General features: G+C 35.8%; 2 protein-coding genes across 2 annotated transcripts in view; both read left to right on the top strand.

Annotated features, from left to right (window-relative positions):
• The window catches only part of LOC131936814 (uncharacterized), a 2,382-nt gene extending 1,342 nt beyond the window's left edge, over positions 1–1,040 (top strand). Inside the window, exons 3-4 of the mRNA XM_059293892.1 lie at positions 270–383; positions 635–1,040. Coding sequence (XP_059149875.1) covers positions 270–383; positions 635–952 — 432 coding nt within the window. The 3' untranslated portion in view covers positions 953–1,040. The remainder of the gene's footprint in view (positions 1–269; positions 384–634) is intronic.
• Positions 1,041–11,207: 10,167 nt separating this feature from the next.
• Positions 11,208–20,800, top strand: LOC131936801 (uncharacterized). The gene is made up of 9 exons (XM_059293880.1): positions 11,208–11,390; positions 11,822–11,920; positions 12,031–12,170; positions 14,468–14,683; positions 15,146–15,386; positions 17,402–17,470; positions 17,816–17,920; positions 19,040–19,163; positions 20,697–20,800. The coding sequence occupies exons 1-9, from the start codon at positions 11,208–11,210 to the stop codon at positions 20,798–20,800; spliced, it is 1,281 nt and encodes a 426-aa protein (XP_059149863.1).
• Positions 20,801–22,500: the final 1,700 nt, after the last annotated feature.

Genomic DNA, 22,500 nt, shown 5'->3' with positions numbered 1-22,500 from the left:
TAGTGTGGTCAGCACTATGCCCAGCCGCCTTTACTTTCCCTAACGTGAGTTAGGTACCCATCAGAGTTGGGTGGACTCAGGGACGGTTTACTGTCTTGAACCCGGATTCGAACTCGAGGCTTACGGGTTAGCAGTCCAGCTCTCTACCGCTAGACCACTCCGTCCCTATAACAGCAGTATATCCCCACTATTATAACAGCAGTATATCCCCACTATTAAAACAGCAGTATATCCCCACTATCATACCAACTGATAACTTTCCTCCCCAGTACACTTCATGGATCACATGGATGGACGCCGGGTTGAAATCCAAAATTTACAAATCTGCCAGTGGTTCGTTTAATATTTCACAGCAAGAATTTCCAGAGTTCACAACCACCCAGGTATGTTTTGTGTACGATTGTATTTGATTTAAAAGCGACGATTTTTGATTAATAATTTAACAATTACTTTTCTGATTTTTAATTAAAGAATTAAACCAATAACTTACCAAAAACCCACATGTAACAACCCACCTGTAACAACCCACCTGTAACAACCCACCTGTAACAACCCACCTGTAACAACCCACCTGTAACAACCCAACCACCTGTAACAACCCACCTGTAACAACCCACCTGTTTACCCTCCCCAGTATTCCCGGCTCTACCGTCTGACCCAGCTCTCCGCCTACGCCTATTACATCAAGTCACAGGTCAATGACCCCAGCTACGGCGCTGCTGCCTGCCAAGACATCCAAAACATAACATCCAATCTACAGATGACATCATCCTGCCTGAAACAACTGGTTCAACCTGACGTCACGAACGACGCCATCTACAACTTTGTCACACAGCACGTCACCACGCCAGAAATCCCCATCCAGAACCAGCGGCCCGCCGTCAAAAGGGCGTTCACTGCCACTGTCCTAACTTTGATGAAGGACACCATGAGTTCTGGTTCTTTCTCTTGATGATAACATGTTGCGCAGTTCACATTTGGTTGAGTTAAACATTTAATATCCTTGAAGCCTACGCATGTTGACCAATATAGAACTAAAAATATTTTTGCTCATAATTAATTAAGTATATTTCCATTTGTATAAAAAGAATGCGGATCATACCATGTGTTGTTAACCATGCAGTATTTTTAAAACTTTCGAATGCAATTATGCAACTACCTCTCAAAGATTATTATCAAAAGTTCATTAACATTGCATTTAATTAATGTATTGATATATCCTGCATTACTTTAAAAGTGTTGTTCAATATTATTATATACATTGAAGTTTACAAATCTGCTAGTGCCATTTTCTGGCAGATTTGTGTGTTGTAGATATTTATTATTGTATTGATAAACCTTTCAATATTGGCTGTATAAAAATATATTACATGTATTTGTTTTAAATAATTGTTGTTACAATAATGAGTCATTAAAATTTTTAAGTATATGGGGTTTTTTGTGATTATCTGGTTAACTTTGGAAAGATCTACCGAGAAATATCGTTTTTATTTATTTAAATCAGAAAGACCCTTTGTAATACAAATAACGACTAGACTGTAAGCATTTAAAAAAGAGCGATCATTACACTTCAAACTTCAGACAAATTTTCACATTTTTTTAAAATAGAAGTCATTATAGGCATACTTGAGATACAGAAGATCACAATTTATAAAACCGAGCAAGCGGTCATTATAATTAAAATATTCACAGTCACGAATCATAAAACTTAGATGTCATTACTTTGAAGGTTAAATTTCATACAAATAAATTCGACAGTGAATGAAACTTTACAAGCAAGGCTGCATATTAAACTTCTAATTAAGTGGAGAGGCAGAGGGTTCAAAAAATGCTTTTTTTTTTGGGGGGGGGGGGGAGTAATCAAAAGATGACTTGTAACAATAAAATGAAACATTAATTGCAAATGAAGTGGAAGATGCTATTTGAAGCCTCGTTAATTTTTATATTTAATTGTATGCAGCAGTTTGTTGAAAGAGTTGATGGGGGGGGGGGGGGGGGGAACGGTCGGGTGGGGGGGGGGGGAGGGAGGGAACATACCGAATTAATCCAACAGTCGTTAATCCTGTTGATGTTTATGATACTGAATGGTTGAATCCCACTCGACGTGTATTCTCAAGCCGCTTTTCCCTTTTGTCTTTTAACCACAGGATAAAAACTGGCAGCCAGGGTGATAAAACACAGTCCAAATTAATCCATCGCTAATCACCTGTCATTCACTTCACACGGCTATCGGCTTCAACTGCCTGGCAGTTGTTTTTTTCTGCTAATTTGTCGTTTTTTTTAATCTTTTAACAGGGGTATTAGCAGATTATGCCGCATAGACATTGACAAATTTACCTGTTGCTTTCGTTAGCGGATAAATTAGTGCCACAGCAGCGCTGGAGATGATTTTAACGAACATGGTTAATTGTGTGGGTAAGGGGGTCATCCATTTGTGACGTGCACACAGAGCGACTTTCGTGGACGCGTACGGACTGGGTGGGGGGGGGTGGTCATTGTGGACGTCCACGTGTTAAATTTATTAAAAGAAACTGCACATAAAATGTAGGTTATACATTATGAAGATCTATATGTACTAGTAATTTTGCTGCATGTTTTGAGTGGTCTACTAAATTTTTGTGGTCGTCGACATTCGGGGGGGGGGGGTGTTTGTCGAAAGTGGACGCGAGTGGACGGGGGGAAGGGGGGTCTAAAATTCCAAATGTTTGTGGCCGTCATAAAAGGATGAACCCTAAGTAAGATGGAGGGGTGACACCAAGGCAAACATTTTTTTTTACATAGAAAACAATATTTCTTACATAGGCAACACTTTGTGCTTGAAAGTGAACATATTGACGCTCTTCGATTAAATAGGGTATTGCGACACCAATTGAAAATTGTTCACATATTACAGGGAAACTTTATTTTAGTTAAAGACATCACCCAGCGGAAATTGGTTTTACACCGTATTGTCAGATATCAATCGATATTTCGGTAACAGTTAACGATCGCTTTAAAGTTACACATTCAGAGTTTCTTTCAGACTTTTTTCTCCTGGGAGTGGGGGGGGGAGCACTTGAAACTTTGGGGAGGGGGGAACTAAATGGTAAAACTATATTTTCAAATAATTATATTTCGATCAAGGGGGAGGGGGTAGTTTACAGGCAGAATCACATCATTTACCGTACATTTCAGTAGTGCAGAGACGATTCGGTATAGTTTTCAAGCGAAGGTTTTTTAAATAGCAACTCTACTGTATGCCAGTAAATCTCAATGGGTGGTTGCATCCTATACACAACTCTCGTCATCTTTTAAATCAAATAATTTTGGGAGGTCAGCGTGATCGTATTGGTTAAGCTCGTGCTGCTGAACGAAAAATTTCAAAAATTCACGTGTTCAAACCTCCCGGCAGACGAGGCTCGATAGCTGGGGATAGCCGCCATTCTAGAAAAGACAACTCCAAAATCAAACAACTGCTGCAGTGCAGTTTTTTTTTTTTTTTTGTAAATAGGCTATGGAAGAAAATCTAAAAAGAAAAGTAGGCTGAAATCGGAGTCAACGGCGTGTATGTCGCAAAACATATTGGCACGTAATAATTAATTGTGTTGGAGGGAATCCCTTGCAAAATTATAATTAAGAACAAAGAAGAAGAAAAATAATTTTTTGTTAAACACGTTTATGCTTTTTTTAAATTGAAATATTTTATTTTTATTTTTTTGTTCCCTTGTTAACATTAGTGAATTTCAGGTTGGCAAAGATAAAACAGAGAATGTATTCTGTGATCCCCTCTCATATCATCACGTGAACCCCATAACATTGTATCACGTTACGTTGATGGTTTAGAGTCAATATAGGCGAAAACACGTCACTTTATAATTACAAATATATATATATATATATATATATATATATATATATATATATATATATATATATATATATATGTATATATATTATATATATATATATATATATATATATATATATATATATATATATATATATATATATATATATATATATATATATATATATATACGAGCCGACCCGCTGCGCATCATAAGCCGCTAGTTAGTTTTTTTTTCTACTTCTCAGTAATTTATAATTTGTGAATTAGACTGTACCAATGCTGCCATTGAAAATATTTGCTTAAAAACACTAACCCCCCCCCCCCCCCCCACGTGAAAGCAGCCTCCTCTTAGTTACCTCCTCTAAGTTTAAAATAGTTTCAAACTAAATTATCTGCCCCTAATAGCCGTCACGAAACCCGTCTCTATGATTGTAAAATGTAAACAGAGTGAACACCGCTCACCAGATCATGTGGGGGTGGGGTGGGGGTGGAAGTGATAGTGATAGAGAGAAAGAGAGGGGACTGCAAGGAGGCGCTTGCAGCTTGTATATATATATATATATATATATATATATATATATATATATATATATATATATATAATATATTTAATATACATGTACTTATATATCTATAAATATATTTGTATATAGGGCTACATGCATAAAAGCAGTTTTTGAGACGATAATCCCCCCCCCCTCTCACCACGACAAATGACTGACTCCGCGACAAAGCGGGACTTAACGTTTTAATTCACTACCGTGTTGATTACAACAATGAAATAATTTATGCAAACGTTAGATGAGAGCAGTATCTGTTGGATCTTTAAGATCATATATTTTTGATCTGACATGTTGATGGGAGAGACAAACTTTGAAGCCTTCACAAATACAATTTTGTTGTTTGCACTATTGACTCAACTTCCTAGTCGGCTAAAATAATGTAGGCTCATATTTATAATAAATAAATATATACTGCCTATATATATATATATATATATATATATATATATATATATATATATATATATATATATATATATATATATATATATATATATATATATATATACGCAATCACAAACGCAAAGACGAATACAAAAACAAGAGAAAGCACATACTTAACCAAACGTAAACTCTATCAAAATCGCAAACACAACTCAAACACAAAAGAAAATGAAAACACAAACGCAACACGCAAACGTAAAAACAAAACACAAACGGAAAAAAAAGAAAACAAACGCAAACAATTGCAAACTCAAACAAAACGCAAATAAAACGCAAAACACAAACGCAAACACAAATATAAAAGAAAACACAAACGTAAAGAAACGCAAACTCAAACAAAAACCAAACACAAATTTAAACGCTTAATCAAATGGCTTTATGAAACAATCGAACGTGCATACAAATGCTCTCACCAGAAGCGTACGCAGGGGGGGAGCAGGGGGAGCGGCTGCTCCCCCTCTGGCCATTTTCAGCAAAATGGCGCCTTTTTGGAAACTTTTTAAACTCAAAGATTTAAACAATGATATTTGTTAAAAAAATATTTTTGGTCGGCACATCTATGTAAATCACAAGATTTCTTTCCATGCAGCAAGAAAGCATTATTGTACAAGTCTAGTAGTGTCTATGTTTACAACACGTATTAACAGCTGCATCAGTTTGTCATTCTAAAAATAATCATTACGATGCATTGCAATGTTTAAAAAACCTCTACGGTAGTATCACTTGACAAGAGGGGTGTTAAGTTTAAGGCAACTGTATAATGTATTTGCTTACGAATAATTAGAAAATGTTATACATAAAACTTCACACATAATTACTTTATATATACAGTTTGAATCGTGTGATTAATTTTTAAAATATTACAACACAGAAACAATACAACTGATATGGCACCTCTATTTAAATTTACTTAAGCGCAAACTGCTTAGTGGTGGGGAAATTTTGACAAGGTCAACAACGTCATCACGATGAAGTAGTAGTATTCTTACAGTTTGGGCGATAGTGATTACGATTACAAATTATATGAAACAGATACAACCCCCCTCCCCAATGGACCCCTCTGTAAAAAAATATTGTCATAATACGACTGTTGCTTATTTAAATCTATTTCTGTAATATATATTTGTGTAATATATATGTATGTTTAGAACAGTCATCTAAAAACTGACGCTATGTTCACTCTGAGTTGGTTATCTTCCCCCCCCCCCACCTCACTACCACAATTGTGTAGAGCGACATTAATGTAACACCTAGGTATACACTGGGTTGGATAATTGACCTAAAGTGAACGGACAGTGGTGAAGGAAGTTGAACCCGCCTCCCCCCCCCCCCCCCAACCCACCCCGAACTGATCTGTTAAGTACATGTAGAAAAACGCGTAATGATGTACCAAAGTACCATGCCGCCAGAAAATTAGCTTTTTAAACGTAAAACTCTGTGAATATGGTTTTTGCGATTACCAGTAAAAAGGTGTGTGAGCAATACAGTGATCTAACCCATACCTATCACTATGTTAAAAATGATCTATAAAGAACACAAAGAAGCAGTATATAATTAAAATATATGATCTGAACTAAAAGACCAATAGTTTGTTACATGTATGCTGTTACCCTAAATGTTTTTCTATTATATCGAAAAGCGTGGTTTTATACCAACTCTGATTTTAAAAACTTTTATTATGCTGTAATATTTTAGCATTTATGATGACGATATATTAAATTCTGATTATAGACAAAAACATTTTGTAAACACGAATAGTGTTAAACAATTTCATTATATTCTAAAGTAATTTTTTTTTACATTTATAATTAAATGTGTAGATATATACATATTTATATTAAGAGAGTGATCATTTCCCCTATTTCACTTGTCTGAAATAATTTCCCAGGAATTATTATGTAAGAAATTTTTTACAAGAATTACAAAACAGATTGTGTTACGTTCATGGTTTTTGGTTGTAGTGTGTGTATATATATATTTTTTTGTTTAGATTGATACAATTTTTGTTTTGTCGGCCTACATTATGTGTTTTTACTTTCTCGTATATACGAAGTAGGCCTATAGAGAAAAGTCTTGTAATCGTGCAAAAAAAAAATCGAGATTTTTACAAATCTCGACGTTTTACACCTCACTGATACGGAAAAACATAATTTTGCAATCTTGTCCGTATGTCTGTGTGTCTGTGTGTGTGTGTGTCTGTGTGTGTAAACAAGATTACTTGAGTACCGTTACAGCTAGGTTGATGAAATTTCATATATAAGTATTATATCAAAATCGTAGATCCGTATCAACTTTTGAGTGATTTCCGATAACCGGAAGTGGTACTTTTTCTACTTTGAATTTTTCAAAAGCCTATAACTTGAGTACTAATTCAGATAGATAAATGAAATTTCACATGTAAGTAAAAGATCTAATTCTCTACCGGAAGTACTAATTTACGCTATTTTTTATTTCTCAAAAACGCATGTAAATTTATAAAGTACTAATAATATTGCGCACTATTACGCACATTTGGTTTTGGTGCTCGCTTGGTGCGCAATTTTTTTTTTCTACTAGATTTTATTCTATTTTTAAAAGTTTAAGTAAACAAAAACCATGTCTATATTCCGAGTTGACATCCCACGTAGTATTATATTAGAATATTCGAGAGAGTTTAGGGGAGATCACTCCCGGTTTATTTCTTCAGACTGCTACTTTCAATTTATTTTACATCATAGCGAAGTAATGACATACATCTAGTATATATATATATATATATATATATATATATATATATATATATATATATATATATATATATATATATATATATATCACGTATATAGAACGTGTTAAAAATTCGGCGCCTTTTTTTGCTCTTTTCGCTCCCCCTACTACGAAAACCTGGATACGCCTCTGGCTCTCACACACCGCCGAACAACACGTTTTCCTGGGCGTCCAGCACAGTGACATCCTTTCCCACATTCGTTTTCTCCGAAAAAAATAGATCTCTCTCTCTCTTTATGTGTGTGTGTGTGTGTGTTTGTGTGTGTGTTTTGATGTGTGTATGTGTGGCTGTGTTTCTGTAAACACGATAACTTGATGAAATTGTATATATTAGTATAATATCAAATGTGTAGTTTTGTATCAACTTGTCAGCGATTGCCGGTAATCAGAAGTGAAACATTCTACTTTTGGTTTTTTTAAAAGCCTATAACTTGGGTGATGTTTCTAGATAAATGAAATTAATTTCACATATACGTAAAAGATCTAATTCTCTGCTTTCTGTCCGTCAAAGTTTGTGTAATTTCCGTTGACCGGAAGTAGTTATTTCCTATTACTCAACGGACAAAATTGCAAACGCTGTTTTTCCGACTCGGGGAGGTGTAAAACGTCGAGATTTGTGAAAATCTCTATTTCGATTTTTTGCACGATTACAATACTTCCTCTTACACTTCGTATACGAGAAAGTGAAAGTTAATTTATATGACTTACTGTAACTCAATGTAAATTCCACTTTTACAAAAAGTCATCTTCTGAAAAGTGGTAATGGAATACTGTATTCACATCTAAATATAATGATACCACAACAGGGTATCAACTTCCGTGATGTAAGATCATACTCAGGAAACAACTCAATGTACAACTACTCACAATAATTGTCTCACCAGCCCAAGGATTTGCATAATATCGTGTACTTATATAAAATGAGTCAGCAGATCGCTTTGTGCTCACATGTTCTTTGGTCACATTTGGCTGTTTCTGTTAGAGTGGTTACTGTTAGTGTGGTGCTTACCTGGGTTTGTTTTTGTTAGTGTGGTGCTCACCTAATTTTTGTAAGTGTGGTGCTTACCTGTTGTTTTTTTTTGTATGTGTGGTGCTTACTTTTTTTTTCTTAGTGTTGTGCTCACCTGGTGCTTACCTTTTTTACTTTCTCGTATATACGAAGTATAGAGAAAGTCTTGTAATCGTGCAAAAAAAAAAAAAATCGAGATTTTTACAAATCTCGACGTTTTACACCTCACTGATACGGAAAAACATAATTTTGCAATCTTGTCCGTATGTCTGTGTGTCTGTCTGTCTGTCTGTCCGTGTGTAAACACGATAACTTGAGTACCGTTACAGCTAGGTTGATGAAATTTCATATATAAGTATTTTATCAAAATCGTAGATCCGTATCAACTTTTGAGCGATTTCCAATAACCGGAAGTGGTACTTTTCCTACTTTGAATTTTTCAAAAGCCTATAACTTGAGTACTATTTCAGATAGATAAATGAAATTTCACATGTAAGTAAAAGATCTAATTCTCTACCTTCTGTTAAATTTTGAGTAATTTCCGTTGACCGGAAGTAGTAATATACGCTACTTCCGATTTCTCAAAAAACTAATGTAAATTTTTAAAGTACTAATAATATTGCGCACTATTATGCACTTTTTATTTGGCGTTCACTTGGTGTGCACTTCTTTTGTCTACGAGATTTTATTCTATTTTTAAAACTTTAAGTATTTAAAATTGATTAAAAATCATGTCTATAGCCCCAGTTACCATCCCCTGTTGTTTTATCTATAATAATAGTTTCGCTGTCTGTCTATCTATCTATCTATCTATCTGTCTGACAAGAACGCTCTAGAGAAAAGACAAGCAATTTAAAAACATGCATAGTAATTCGAAAAACGAAGTATGACGTCGACACATTTAGCGCACAGAGTAGAAAATAATCTCACAGTAATATAATGACGTCATTGATTCTGGCGTAAATATTGAATAAAGAGGAAATGTTGTCTAATCTAAGTGGTTTGCGTGAAGAGTTTCTTGCATACAATTCTTCGGGTAGGGGCGAAGCCCCACCCCCAGCGTAAGAACGTCTGAGCCCCTCCCCCTCCCCAACTCAAAAGAAATTTCCTCATCGATACTCTATAATAAAATTACCGCCTAATTAATGTGTCTAATCTAAAAAGTGGTTTTCTTGCAATGGGACGGTAGGTAGACATGATTTTTTTTTGGGGGGGGGGGGTGGTGGAGGGGTTGGGGGGGGGAGTGTGTGTGGGGGGGTGGTGTGTGTGGGTGGGGGGGGGGGGGTGTGTGGGGGGGTGGGTTGGTTTCAGTGTTTCTTTCAGACTTTTTCCTCCCCGGAGAGGGGTGGGGGTACTTGAAATTTTCGGGGGCGGGGTAGAATTTTCTGGGAGGGGGCGGACACTGGAAAAAGTATATAATTATATTTCGTTGAATGGGACGGTAGACATGTTTTTTTGGGGGTGGGGGGTGGTGGAGGGGTGGGGGTGGGGGGTGGTGTGTGGGGGGTGGGGTGGGGGGGTGTGGGGGGTGGGTGGGTTGGTTTCAGTGTTTCTTTCAGACTTTTTCCTCCCCGGAGAGGGGTGGGGGTACTTGAAATTTTTGGGGGCGGGGATAGAATTTTCTGGGAGGGGGCGGACACTGGAAAAAGTATATAATTATATTTCGTTGAATGGGACGGTAGACATGTTTTTTTTTGGGGGGGGGGGGTGGGGGGTGGGGGGCGGTGTGTGGAGGGGGTGGTGTGTGGGGGTGAGGGGTGGGGGGGGGGGTGGGGGTGGGGGTGGTGTGTGGGGGTGGGGGTGGTGTGTGGGGGGTGGGTTGGTTTTAGTTTAGAGAAAAGGGACAGCACTATCAGCCTAGCGCCCGTTGTACCCTTCCTCAACGGGCCATTTTTCTCGTATAAGAATATTCGAGAAAGTTAAGGGGCGATCACTCCCGGTTTATTACATTACAGTATACAGAGCATAGAGAAAGTATTGTAATCGTTAACAAAATCGTGCATTTTTCTGTGTGCGCAAATTCCTGCTTGCGCTTTTTTCTGTGTGCGCTTTTTTTTCGTTTGCGTTTTTTTTCTGTTTGCGCTTTTTTTCCATTGCGTATCATTCTGGTCATTCAAAATTATTATATAAAATTTGTAGTTCTATGTCAACTTTTTAGCTATTTCCAATAACCGGAAGTGGGACCTATTCTACTTTTCGTTTTTTCAAAAGCCTATAACTTAAGTACTGTTGTAGATAGAAATTTCGAGAAAGTTTAAGGGAGATAACTCACTGTTTTTTTTTTGTTAGTGTTGTGCTTACCTGTTTTTTGTTTTTGTTTCGTTAGTGTTGTGTTTACCTGTTTTTTGTTTTCTATTGTTAGTGTGGTGCTTATCTTTCTACAATTGTAATGTATCTAACGATTTTAAAGTATTTTTTCTGGACTTACTTGTGAATAAATCAGTTCGCTTGATCTAGGTGTGTTTAGAGTTTAGAGCAATGATTTTCAACGAAGGGTCCAGACCCTACGGTGTGCCGGGGAGGGGGGAGTGATTGGCCATGTATGTACTGGTGGTTTCCAAGCGGAAAATACATATTTTATTTTCAGTCAAGAGAAATGCCAGGCGATATCCCTAGAGATGTGTTGATGAATAGGTTTCAGTACCTGGCTGATGAAGACCCTAACAGAGATGGATATGTTTTTGTCAGCCCGACCATGAAGCGAATTCCTTTATCGAGATACAATCTCTGGGACTTGTGTGGAAGATACGCCTCAAGGCTTCGGCGTTATGGTATTAAGGTACACGCTTATAGTGGTAGCAATTAGATGTTCATGTGGTAAGGTACACGCTAATGGTTGTATCAATAACTAAGGTACAGGCTAATAGTGGTATCAATTATAATTTACGGCATTAAGGTAGGCCTTTCAGGCTATAAGTGGAGTATCAGTTAGACCCTACGGTATTAAGGTACGCCCTACAGTGTTAAAGTAGAGTAGTTTAAGTTAGACGTTATGGTATTAAGGTAGGCTCTACAGTCTTAAAGTAGAGGCTAATAATAGAGCGATATGAAACGTGTTGAGTTTAGAGACTGAAATATGACTTCATCACCAAAATTACCCTTCATCTGTCAATTGCATTCTTCAACCAAACCAATCCTATTTGTCCACTTCAATCACCAATCTAACCAACCTCATTTGTCTAACCACCAACCAACCCTATTTGTCCCTAGACTGGTGATGTTGTGTGCTCTATGATAAAAACATCCCGGACGAAACTGATCTCGATGTTTGGTGCCATAGCTGCTGGGGCTGTAGTTGTCAATGGCGTGGTAAGATGGCGTCTATGACTAACTACATGGTGTATTTGTCCTGAAATTATAGTTCACTTTATTCAGAAAGTGAACCTATCTGTATATATATTCATGCTCTCTTTAACCAGACTATACAAGCGGACGGTCAAGATATTTTTCGAGTCCTCAATATTTCAAAGTGTAAGACAATTATAGCGTCGTGGGAAAACCCGGAGTTTGTTTTTCTTCAGAAGTTTTTAAAGATTGGAGAAGCGGATCTTGTTGTAGGGTAGGTATGTAACTAACAAGTGGATGGCAATCCCACATACTGCTCACACAATATTAGTAAGGTCCATTATATATATATATATATATATATATATATATATATATATATATATATATATATCCTATTTGTTATATATATATATATATATATATATATATATATATATATATATATATATATATATATATATATATATATATATACTAGCCGTCCCGGCCAGGCCCTGCTCTGGCCTCTGTGAAAAACCTTTCTGTTAAAGACCATTACCTGTGTTTTTAGTAATCATCATATTGCCCACCCTAACCACAACCAAGCAAAACCAAAACAACAAAACGCAAACATAACGCTAACACAATTACAAAAGCAAACGAAAACAAAAACCTAACAACAAATCCAAACAAAACCACAAACACAAATACAAACACAAAGAAAAAAACAAACGAAAAAGCAAACAAAAACAAACCAAATACAAACGCAAAACCAACCACAAACACAAATACTAACACAAACCCAAAAACGAAAAAGAAAGAACAAAAACGAACCAAATCAAAACGCAAACGCAACCACTAACGCAAACCCAACCTAAACACAAAGAAAACACTAACGCGAACATAAACGCAAAGTGCTCACAGTCTAGCCCGAATCGCACCATGCTGGGGCGCCGGCGGAATCGCCTGTTTCAACTTAATAAACGACTATAGTACCCCAACTTATTCATAGTCTTTTGCACTCACTTAAACGAACGTAGGCGCCAAACCGAACACGGGAGGCCCCGGGCCCCAAATAGCACCCTGTCTGAGCGCCAGAGGACGCCCGGAATAGATTCACTTAAAGGCTATAATAACCTTTCTTATCCATAGTCTAACGCACTGTTTAACGCGAAATTATGCACCATAGTGCTCACAGGTTAGCCCAATGCGCCAAATCGAACCCTGCTGGGGCGCCGGCGGACGTGCCTGTTTCAATTTAGTGAACAATTATAATACTCCAAACTTATCCGTAAACGGAAAGAAATAACATTTAGGACATGAAGGACCTGGCTTTCTAACTGTTATTGATTAAAAATAATCAGAAGAAAACAGTACGTTCAGTGTATGGAATAAATAAAATGCAGTATTAAAAATACCTATAACATTGCACTTAATCAATCCCCGCTAATTATATAATTTTTTTCCTAACACCAAAAACAAATAATAAAAGTAAATTCTTTCTCCCCTCGATTAAAATTTTTTTTAAAGGGAAGTAACTGTGTTTTCCAAATCAAGGGACGTTATGAGAACTAAAGGACAAAATGTAAATACATTTCAGACACAATTTTATAAATTTTATAAACGTTGATACATTTTATTTTTAATGTTATGTAATGTTCATAATTGAAAATTATTATTCTAAGTATATAAAATGAACATTGTTTTTAAAGACTTTCAATATTAATTTTTTAGCTCATAAATTTAGACCATGAGCACTTTAATAATCTAACAATCTAACACGTGAATCCATAAAGTTTTTTCTTATATTCCTTTGTAATCCACGACAAACATTTTTACAAACATACAGAATTGAACTTTATATTATATATATATATATATATATATATATATATATATATATATATATATATATATATATATATATATATATATATATATAACCAAATCCAAAAATAAACGCAAACATATTAGCGAACGTAAACGTAAAAACAAACAAAAATGCAAACACTAACGCAATTACATAAACAAACTCAAACGAAAACTAAGAGCAAACCTAAGCCCAAATACAAACCCAAATACAAACACAAACGTAAACGTAACGCAAACATAAACACAAACGAAAAAGTAAACAAACGCGAACGCAAACAAAAACACAAACGCAAAGGAAAACCTAGCGCAAACATAAACGAAGACGTAAACATCATCATTAACATTAACACAAAAGCAAACACAAATAAGCAAACTGAAACGCAAACACAAACGCAAACATCAAAACAAACTTTTTAAAAAAGCGTTATTTTTTTAAATTATTTTTTTTAAATAACTTATATATTTTTTTAAAAAAAGGGATGTAATGTGTACATTTTTTTTTCAAATTAAATTGGAATTTGTGTAAAGTATAGTACATTTGTTGCAATTTTTTTCACATATTTCAATCAAAATGATAAGTTTAAAAATAAAAGGACAGTTTAAAATGTATCAATATTGAGGTTTTTAATTATCAAGTTTTATTTTTTTTTCTTTAAGAGCATTACACTGTAGCGATAAAGTCGATTTTTTTACTCTATGCATGTCCTCCAATTACAGTGCAGAGAGCATACATCCAGTACAGTGTGACCAGGCCCCGTGGTTGAAACAGCTGATCGTGTACGAGTTAAACAGCCACGAAGACCACACAGCTTTCCTCTCTCGTCTAGCTGATGAAGAATTCTATGTCGCCCCCGTCACGGCCGATGACGAGGCTTACATTTTCTTGACTTCCGGCAGCACCGGCTATTCTAAGATGGTGCCGAGAACAAACAGGTAAAACAAAAGAACTGATGTGCATGAGAAATAGGTAGAGATTCTTTAGAGGGCCAAAAACTACTGAAAGTTGTATTGTTTATATAAATATTATTTCCAGTAATTTTTTTTTTTAAATTCAGTCCATTTCAAAGAAGACAATGATCCTTCATTTTTTTTAAAACCCTGCCGCTTTAAGAAAATAAAATCCTGATTGGTTGAAACGGTTGCTGTGGTACACTATAATAAATGCATACATCTTAAAGTTAAAAGGCCACAGGTCTTACACTGCTTTAATATAGGATGCTAAATTACGTTAAAAATGATGGTAATCTCTACACTGTTACATTCTGCTAATTGGAAAACACCGGAATATTAACATCGACTAATTCTATCAACTAAGTAGGAATAATTTTCACAGTATATCTTATTTGACTTAGTAGGTACGTGGTATATATACATATACTTCTTTTTACTTGATAGAGAGTGCTTAGCAATCGCAGATTCCTTCAAGCAAGACATCCACATTGTCCTCAACAACCGTATCATGGAGTGGATGGCTGGATTCCCCACTTTATACCTGGGGTCTGGGGCTACGATCATAGTGCAAGAATACCTGGATAGTTCAACCACCATGGATGTGGCAGGTATTTGGAACATTGCCTGCGACGAAGGAGCAGATGCTGCCCTGCTTTTACCGGTAGAAATTATAGCCGTTAAGGAGGTAAACAATAACTCAAAATAATACAAAAGTAAACCCGAACAAAAAACACAAACTTAAATGCAAACACGAAAGCAAAGTGCTCACAGTCTAGCCCGGGGCGCCATAATCGCATCCTGCTGAGGCGCTTGCGGAGCCGCCTGATTCAACTTATTAAACGACTATAATACCCAAACTTTGCACTCACTTAAACGAACGTAAGCATATGGACGAACACGAAAAGGCCCAGGGCGCCAAATAGCACTCGGGGTGCTAGAGAACTTTATGAATTTGATTTAATGAAGGACTTTAGTAACCCTTCTTATCCATAGTCTATCCGTAGCCTTTATAAAATAAACATATGCGCCATAACGCACACGGAAAGACCCGGGGAGCAAAATAACACCTGTCGGGGCGCCGTAGAACGCCCGGATTCGATTTAGTTAATGATTAAAGTAACCTTTCTTGTCCAAAGTTAATCGCACTGTTTAGATAGAACGTGTGCACCATAGCGCTCACAGGATAACCCAGGGCGCTAAATCGAACCCTGCCGGGATGCCTGTGGGCGTACCTGATTCGATTTAGTGAACGACTATGATACCCTCAGCTTGTCTGCAAACCGTAAGATAGAAGTAAACATACAGGAAATTTTAAAGTATCTTCTGAACTGTTATTGATTTAAAATAATAATTAGTAAACAGTATGTTCAGTGTATAAAATAAATAAACTTTCTCGAATAATCTTATATAACAGTAAGGTGGATAGCAACTCGGAATATAGACATCATTTTAATCAATTTTTAATTGCTCAAAGTTTTTAAAAAAATAATAGAATCTCGTAGAAAAAAAAAGAATTGCGCACCAAGTGAACTGCAAACAATATCTGTAAAATAGTGCAGAATATTGGTACTTTAAAAATTCATATTTGTTTTTTGCGAATTCGGAAATAGCGTAAATTACTACTAACGGTCAACGGAAATTACTCAAAGTTTGACAGAAAGTATATAATTGGGTCTTTAACTTACAGATGAAATTTCGTTTATATATCTTAAACAGTTCTCAAGTTATAGGCTATTGAAAAATCGTGACTAGAATAAGTTCACCACCGTTTGCCGAAAATCGCTGAAAAGTTGATTACGAACTACAAATTTGATATACCTATATATGAAATTTCATCAACCTAGCTGTAACGGTACTCAAGTTATCGTGTTTACAGACGTACACACACAAACACACACGCGGACAGAATTGCAAAACCCAGTATTTCCAACTCGATTACGCATAAAACGCCGAAATTTTGATATATCTGGAATTATAATTTTTGCCCAATTAAAATATGTCCCCTATACTCCGTATATGATGAATTACTGAGGTGTAAAATGGTGAAAACTGTCAAAATTTCTTGTGTCTTTTGTGCACGATTACAATACTTCCTCTATACTCTGTATACGAGAAAGTAATAAAAGGCAGTATTTAAAACGTCCGTGATGTGTATGTCTGTCTTGTGTGTTAGTGTATTTTGTGTGTATTTGTGTAAGTGCAGGTATTTAGCTGTGTAGTTTAAAACACTGTGTAATAAGTGATGAAAGTTTCAGTTCAACTATTGGTCCCTGTGGTGGTGACCACACAATCCCTCTGTTAGCCGAGGTCATTAAACTGGATGAGCTCTAGTTCATCTGCCCTGTGTGCCTTGTGCATGAATGAGAAAAGATGATGATGAGTTGTCCTTGTAGGAATGTGGGTTGACACAACGTGTGTCTAAAGTGTATCAAGTGTCAAGGAATAGGGCTGGTAAGTAGGTCGTCAACCAGTTCTATGGCTCATGCAGGTTTTATTGAGCCGTAGAACTTGTTGGTGACCTACTTACAAGCCCTATTAAAGCCAGAATCTTAATTTCGTTTTTGTGATGGAAACTTAAAGAAGTTTACGTTAAATGAAACTTTTCGGTTATGTACAGATTAGGTTTTATGTTTAAACTTAGATATAGATCAAGGTTGAGGTGAATCTATTTTATTCTTGCAATATAATTTTTGCTCTCAGGCTTTTGATAACGGCGCAGTTACAAGGCGGATCAAAAGAATAATTACCGGAGGATATCCATTAAAAAGGGTAAGGAATGGACGGTTTAACATCGGTCAGGTCCAATTTTTTTTAGAAATTCAAGAGTTTCTTCCTTCTCGTAAATTAGGCCTACTTTTAGAAATAGTTTATTTGGTTTGATTTGAAGTCGTTTGCTATGAATATACGATTACATTTTCGCACATTATTTTCAAACACACTACATTTATAATTTCACACACATACTATATATATATATATATATATATATATATATATATATATATATATATATATATATATATATATATATATATATATATATATATTCACTCGCTATACATATATTTTCAAACAGTATGTTCTACACTTATTTTTTAAAAAAAAACAATCTAGTGCGTGTATGATCTGTTGAACATCATCTGTGATGAGTACCATGTGAGCTACGGCACGACAGAGATTGGGTACACCATCATGGGTGTAGTCACAGGGGATATGAAGGTAAGAGAATTTAGCACCAGAACATTGGGGGCTTGAATGTGAGAGAATGTAAAATCAGAACATTGGGATTGTGGGCTTGTAGGTGAGAGAATGTAAAATCAGAACATTGGGATTGTGGGCTTGTAGGTGAGAGAATGTAAAATCAGAGCATTGGGATTGTGGGCTTGTAGGTGAGAGAATGTAACATCAGAATATTGGGATTGTGGGCTTGTAGGTGAGAGAATGTAACATCAGAACATTGGGATTGTGGGCTTGTAGGTGAGAGAATGTAAAATCAGAGCATTGGGATTGTGGGCTTGTAGGTGAGAGAATGTAACATCAGAATATTGGGATTGTGGGCTTGTAGGTGAGAGAATGTAACATCAGAACATTGAGATTGTGGGCTTGTAGGTGAGAGAATGTAACATCAGAATATTGGGATTGGGATCTTGACAATCGTTACCCAGCAAACTCTAGCAGTTGGGAAAAACGAAATCTAGATCATTATCGCACAACGTTTTTGTTTTTCTAGATACTGAAATGGGTATAAAGCAGGCTGACAACAATGAGCGATTTAATGCTTACGCTTGTGATAGGTGTTCTCACCAATGGGGACTGGGGGTGCGGTCCGTAAAGCTACACCATTTAGGAGGTGACACCAAATAGAAACATTTACTGCAAAAAAAAATGTTTTATTAAATTAACATATAAAAGAAGTAGAGGAAGATTTTAAAATGAAAATTTATTGGATGGAGAAAGGTGACACCCTGAGTTTTGAAACAGTGTGACATTCGGCCTTTAAGCGACTCTGCTTGTTGTTTTAAGTGGACACGGTTAATATACTAGCTATGACAAAATCAAGAGCTAGATGGTATGTATAAATCCTGCTGATAAGTTCTGCCTGACACAACATCTCTTTTTTCGGTCACCGGGATGAAGTGAAAGCCTTCTACACAGGTGATAATCTCTGCCTGTCAGAGCATCTTATATTTCTGTACCAGGATACAGTGAAAGACTGCTATACAGGTGATAATCTGTGCCAGTGATAACATCTCATATTTCTGTACCAGGATACAGTAAAAGACTGCTGCACAGGTGATAATCTGTGCCAGTGATAACATCTCATATTTCTGTCTCCAGGATACAGTCAAAGACTGCTACACAGGTGACCGTCTTGTGGGCAGCACACAGATGAAGATAGTTGACGAGAAAACAAATATGGAGATCACGTCCAGAAACTGCCCTGGGAATTTGTATTTTAAAGGTGGGAAAAGAAGACCTCTAGAATATGTGCATTTTATGAAAGTAGGCCTCTACAATATGCTCATTTTATGAAAGTAGACCTGTAAAAAAATATGTCATTTTATGAAAGCAGGCCTCTTCATCTACCTTTAACGATAGTTTGTATTACAATTACTTTATAACAATCTTTTAAACTTGCTTCTTCTGTCTGCCGTCAGTCTGTCGACAGTAGGTCTGTCGTCATAGATAAAAACGGGCGAGCAAAATTTCGGGCACTTATAATTAACATATTTGTTTCAAAGTTGGCACGTGTTCAAGACTTAAAGACAATACAATCTGACATCATATTTGACTTAATTGGAAACCTAATTAATTTTTTATGAATCAGTTAAAATTTTCTGAAATTAGCAGGCAGTCTTGTACTACTTTCCCCGCAAATTGTACGCGCATTATCATGTTCATTTGGTGCGCAATAGTTTTTAGTCATGCAACTCTATTGTATTTAAAGTACTGAAAACAATTGCGTAAAAAAATGTTTTAATAACAAGCTTTTATATAATAATGCACTGAAAGGAGAAATGTAATGTTTTTCACAAATATATAATAATACAGTACTATTTAAATTACTATAAAGAAAAGCGTGGGTCTTTCTTTCTTAATATTAGTAACATTAATAACATTCTTTATAGTAATTTAAATAAAAGTGCATCATTATATATTTAAAGGAAATCATGTTAGTGCACAATTACATAAAAGCTTGTTATCAAGACGTTTTTATGCAATTTTTGTTAAATAAGTTTACATCTAGAATTACCTATTAAGAATTCTGCACAAGTAGGCCCTACTTTTTTCTAGCATATGGAGTAGACCTACAGATAAAGTATTGTAATCGCGCAAAACATCGACAAACTAAACCGAGATTTTGACAAATCTCTGTTTTGCAATCTTTTCTGTATGTTTTTATTTATGTTTTTGTTTGTATGTGTATGAACACGGTAAATTGAGTTTCTTTCAGTTAGGTGGATGAAATTCCGTATACAAACAACACATATTATACATAGGTTTCTTTAATTTTTTAGCGAATTCCGGTAACTGGAAGTGTTGTTTTTTTTTTAAATTCTATATGAGTTTTCTTTTAAATGTTCAGCATTAGTAATTGTCAATCATAATCATGTAAAGCTGTATATTCAAAGAAATTTTCGCCTTTATGTTGTTTTTTACGAAAAGCCAACGGTTTTGTCACACGCTTATCTACCATTGTTAGCCCGATTCCTCTGAAAGTGCCATCCCCATCTTTATTGTTATATACGAATATACGAAAAGGTTCAGGGTAGCTAAGTAACGTTTAGTTAGTCGGTGTAGCCTATATACCCACTCGGTAGATAGATAAAGAAAGCAGCACAGAGCAGTCTAAGGATTTTAAATGTATTTAAATTCATAATCAATCAATCCAAACTATAAAAACGCGTCATTGATTATTTAAAAATCTCACCATTTTTTAAAAGGTATTTCTGTAGAGTTGAAACACAATATAGATCTAATTTCTTACCGTTAGGTGGGACAATCCTGCGTCACTTCAAGGATTTGGATTCAAATACATGCGGTGCATTTAAAGAGGATGGATGGTTTGATTCAAGTGATGTGGGATATATTGAGTAGGTTGGATAGAATGTTATCTGCATACAAGTAAAACTAGTGGTGTAAATTAAAAGTGATATGTTTGTAAGTAGAAATTGTGATTTAACTATAATGATATATATTTGTAAGTATATCTAGTCGTGTAACTTTAAAGTGATATGTTTTTCATTAGTTAATAAGCGAGGTGAATCAGAAATGAAGTAAATTATATTTAGAAGCAGTAAATCATGCGCAGCATGTATGATTGTATAAGTGTATGTGTGCATGTGCGTATATTGTATGTGTGAATGTGTGTGTTTTATGCATCCTTCTTTATTCGTTTATATGTGTATGCGTATAGATGTGTATGTATATTTGTGTTTATATGTAAATATTTATATATAAATGTGTTTATATGTGTACGTGTACAAAAATAAGATGTGTTTACTTCTAAGAATCAGACGTAAACGTGTCACTTGCAATACAAAAACTCCTAACCTTTCTTCTCAGTGAGTCCGGGGGTGTGTACGTTATGGGGAGAACGTCTGATTTCATCACGGCTGGCTCTGCTGTAGTCCACCCCCAGTGGTTGGAAGAGTGGATCATCAAGTGTCCTGGTGTCGCCTCGGTCGTCGTCGTAGGTCTGTTCTACGTGTTTCATCTACTCCAGGGGTCTCCAAACTACGGCCCGCGGGCCGTATGCGGCCCGCGAAGTCCTTTCATCCGGCCCGCGGAGATCTTTTCGTCAAAGGAAAAATCGTCTGTTAGTGATGGTTGAGGAACTTTGCCCAGAAAAATCAAACGCATGCCTGGAAGAAATTGGCCCCCGAACTGAAATTTAATAGTTAATGCGGCCCTCGGACTGAAAAGTTTGGAGACCCCTGATCTACTCGAATGTAAACTTCATGTTGCTGATGTTAATATCACTACTGCCAATTTTAGTTCTTATGCTACTGAATCCGATATTTAATCAATTCTAATTGAATACAAATAATTGCTAATATTGATATCACTATTAGCAATATAGTTTTTCTTTCAACTATTAGATCCGCTGTTGTTGTTTTTCATATCACGGCAACCAAAGAGCCATTATATTCATTTAGTAAAGATAACATTTTGTAATTAAAAATATACAAAGTATGTTTTAACGTCCCAGATTAGCGTGAACCCCAATTTAAATTAAAGTATATACTAATACTTGCAGGAATTCCCCATCCAGTCAGATTCCAGGAACTGTGTGTTTGTGTTGTGAGGGAAAAACATTCAAACTTGACAGAACAGGATCTAAACGAGTTTTGTAACCAGATGTTTATAGATACCCGCATTTCCCCAGAAGAAGTTCCGGAAAAATTCTTTATCGTAGATTCTTTCCCGAAAACCTTCACGGGCAAAGTCCGGAGGAAAATGGTGGAAAAACTGGCCACTGAACATTTCCAACACTGATTGGCTACACACAGCCTTCGAGTCTATGTGTTATGGTTAATAGGTTTTTAACTCAATTTTCTATCTACATTTTTTTCAAACGTCACTTGGTAACAATGATATCACTGCTTGATAGTGTTGTTTTTATATGTCATAAGATCAATTATTGTAAAGAAAATTTTTTTTTTTTAGTTTCGTTTAAACATGGCCAAACCTGAAGATGTCTAAAGATAAAAATGTACAATTTGAATTACGACACAGTTGCTGATTTTTAATATATAAGTTTAAGGCAAATACCGAATGTTGAAGCATAAAAGTTT

This window comes from Physella acuta, unplaced genomic scaffold (genome assembly GCF_028476545.2).
Source record: "Physella acuta isolate Inbredline_101_S28 unplaced genomic scaffold, ASM2847654v3 ptg000187l, whole genome shotgun sequence".
Classification (NCBI taxonomy): domain Eukaryota; kingdom Metazoa; phylum Mollusca; class Gastropoda; family Physidae; genus Physella; species Physella acuta.
This window is presented reverse-complemented; position numbering and strand designations above follow the sequence as displayed.

Coding starts and splice junctions, on each gene's coding strand:
- LOC131936801 (XM_059293880.1), top strand. CDS start 11,208: ATGCCAGGCGATATCCCTAGAGATGTGTTGATGAATAGGTTTCAGTAC. Junction 11,921..12,030: donor CTGTAGTTGTCAATGGCGTG/GTAAGATGGCGT, acceptor CTCTTTAACCAG/ACTATACAAGCGGACGGTCA. Junction 12,171..14,467: donor GAAGCGGATCTTGTTGTAGG/GTAGGTATGTAA, acceptor CTCCAATTACAG/TGCAGAGAGCATACATCCAG.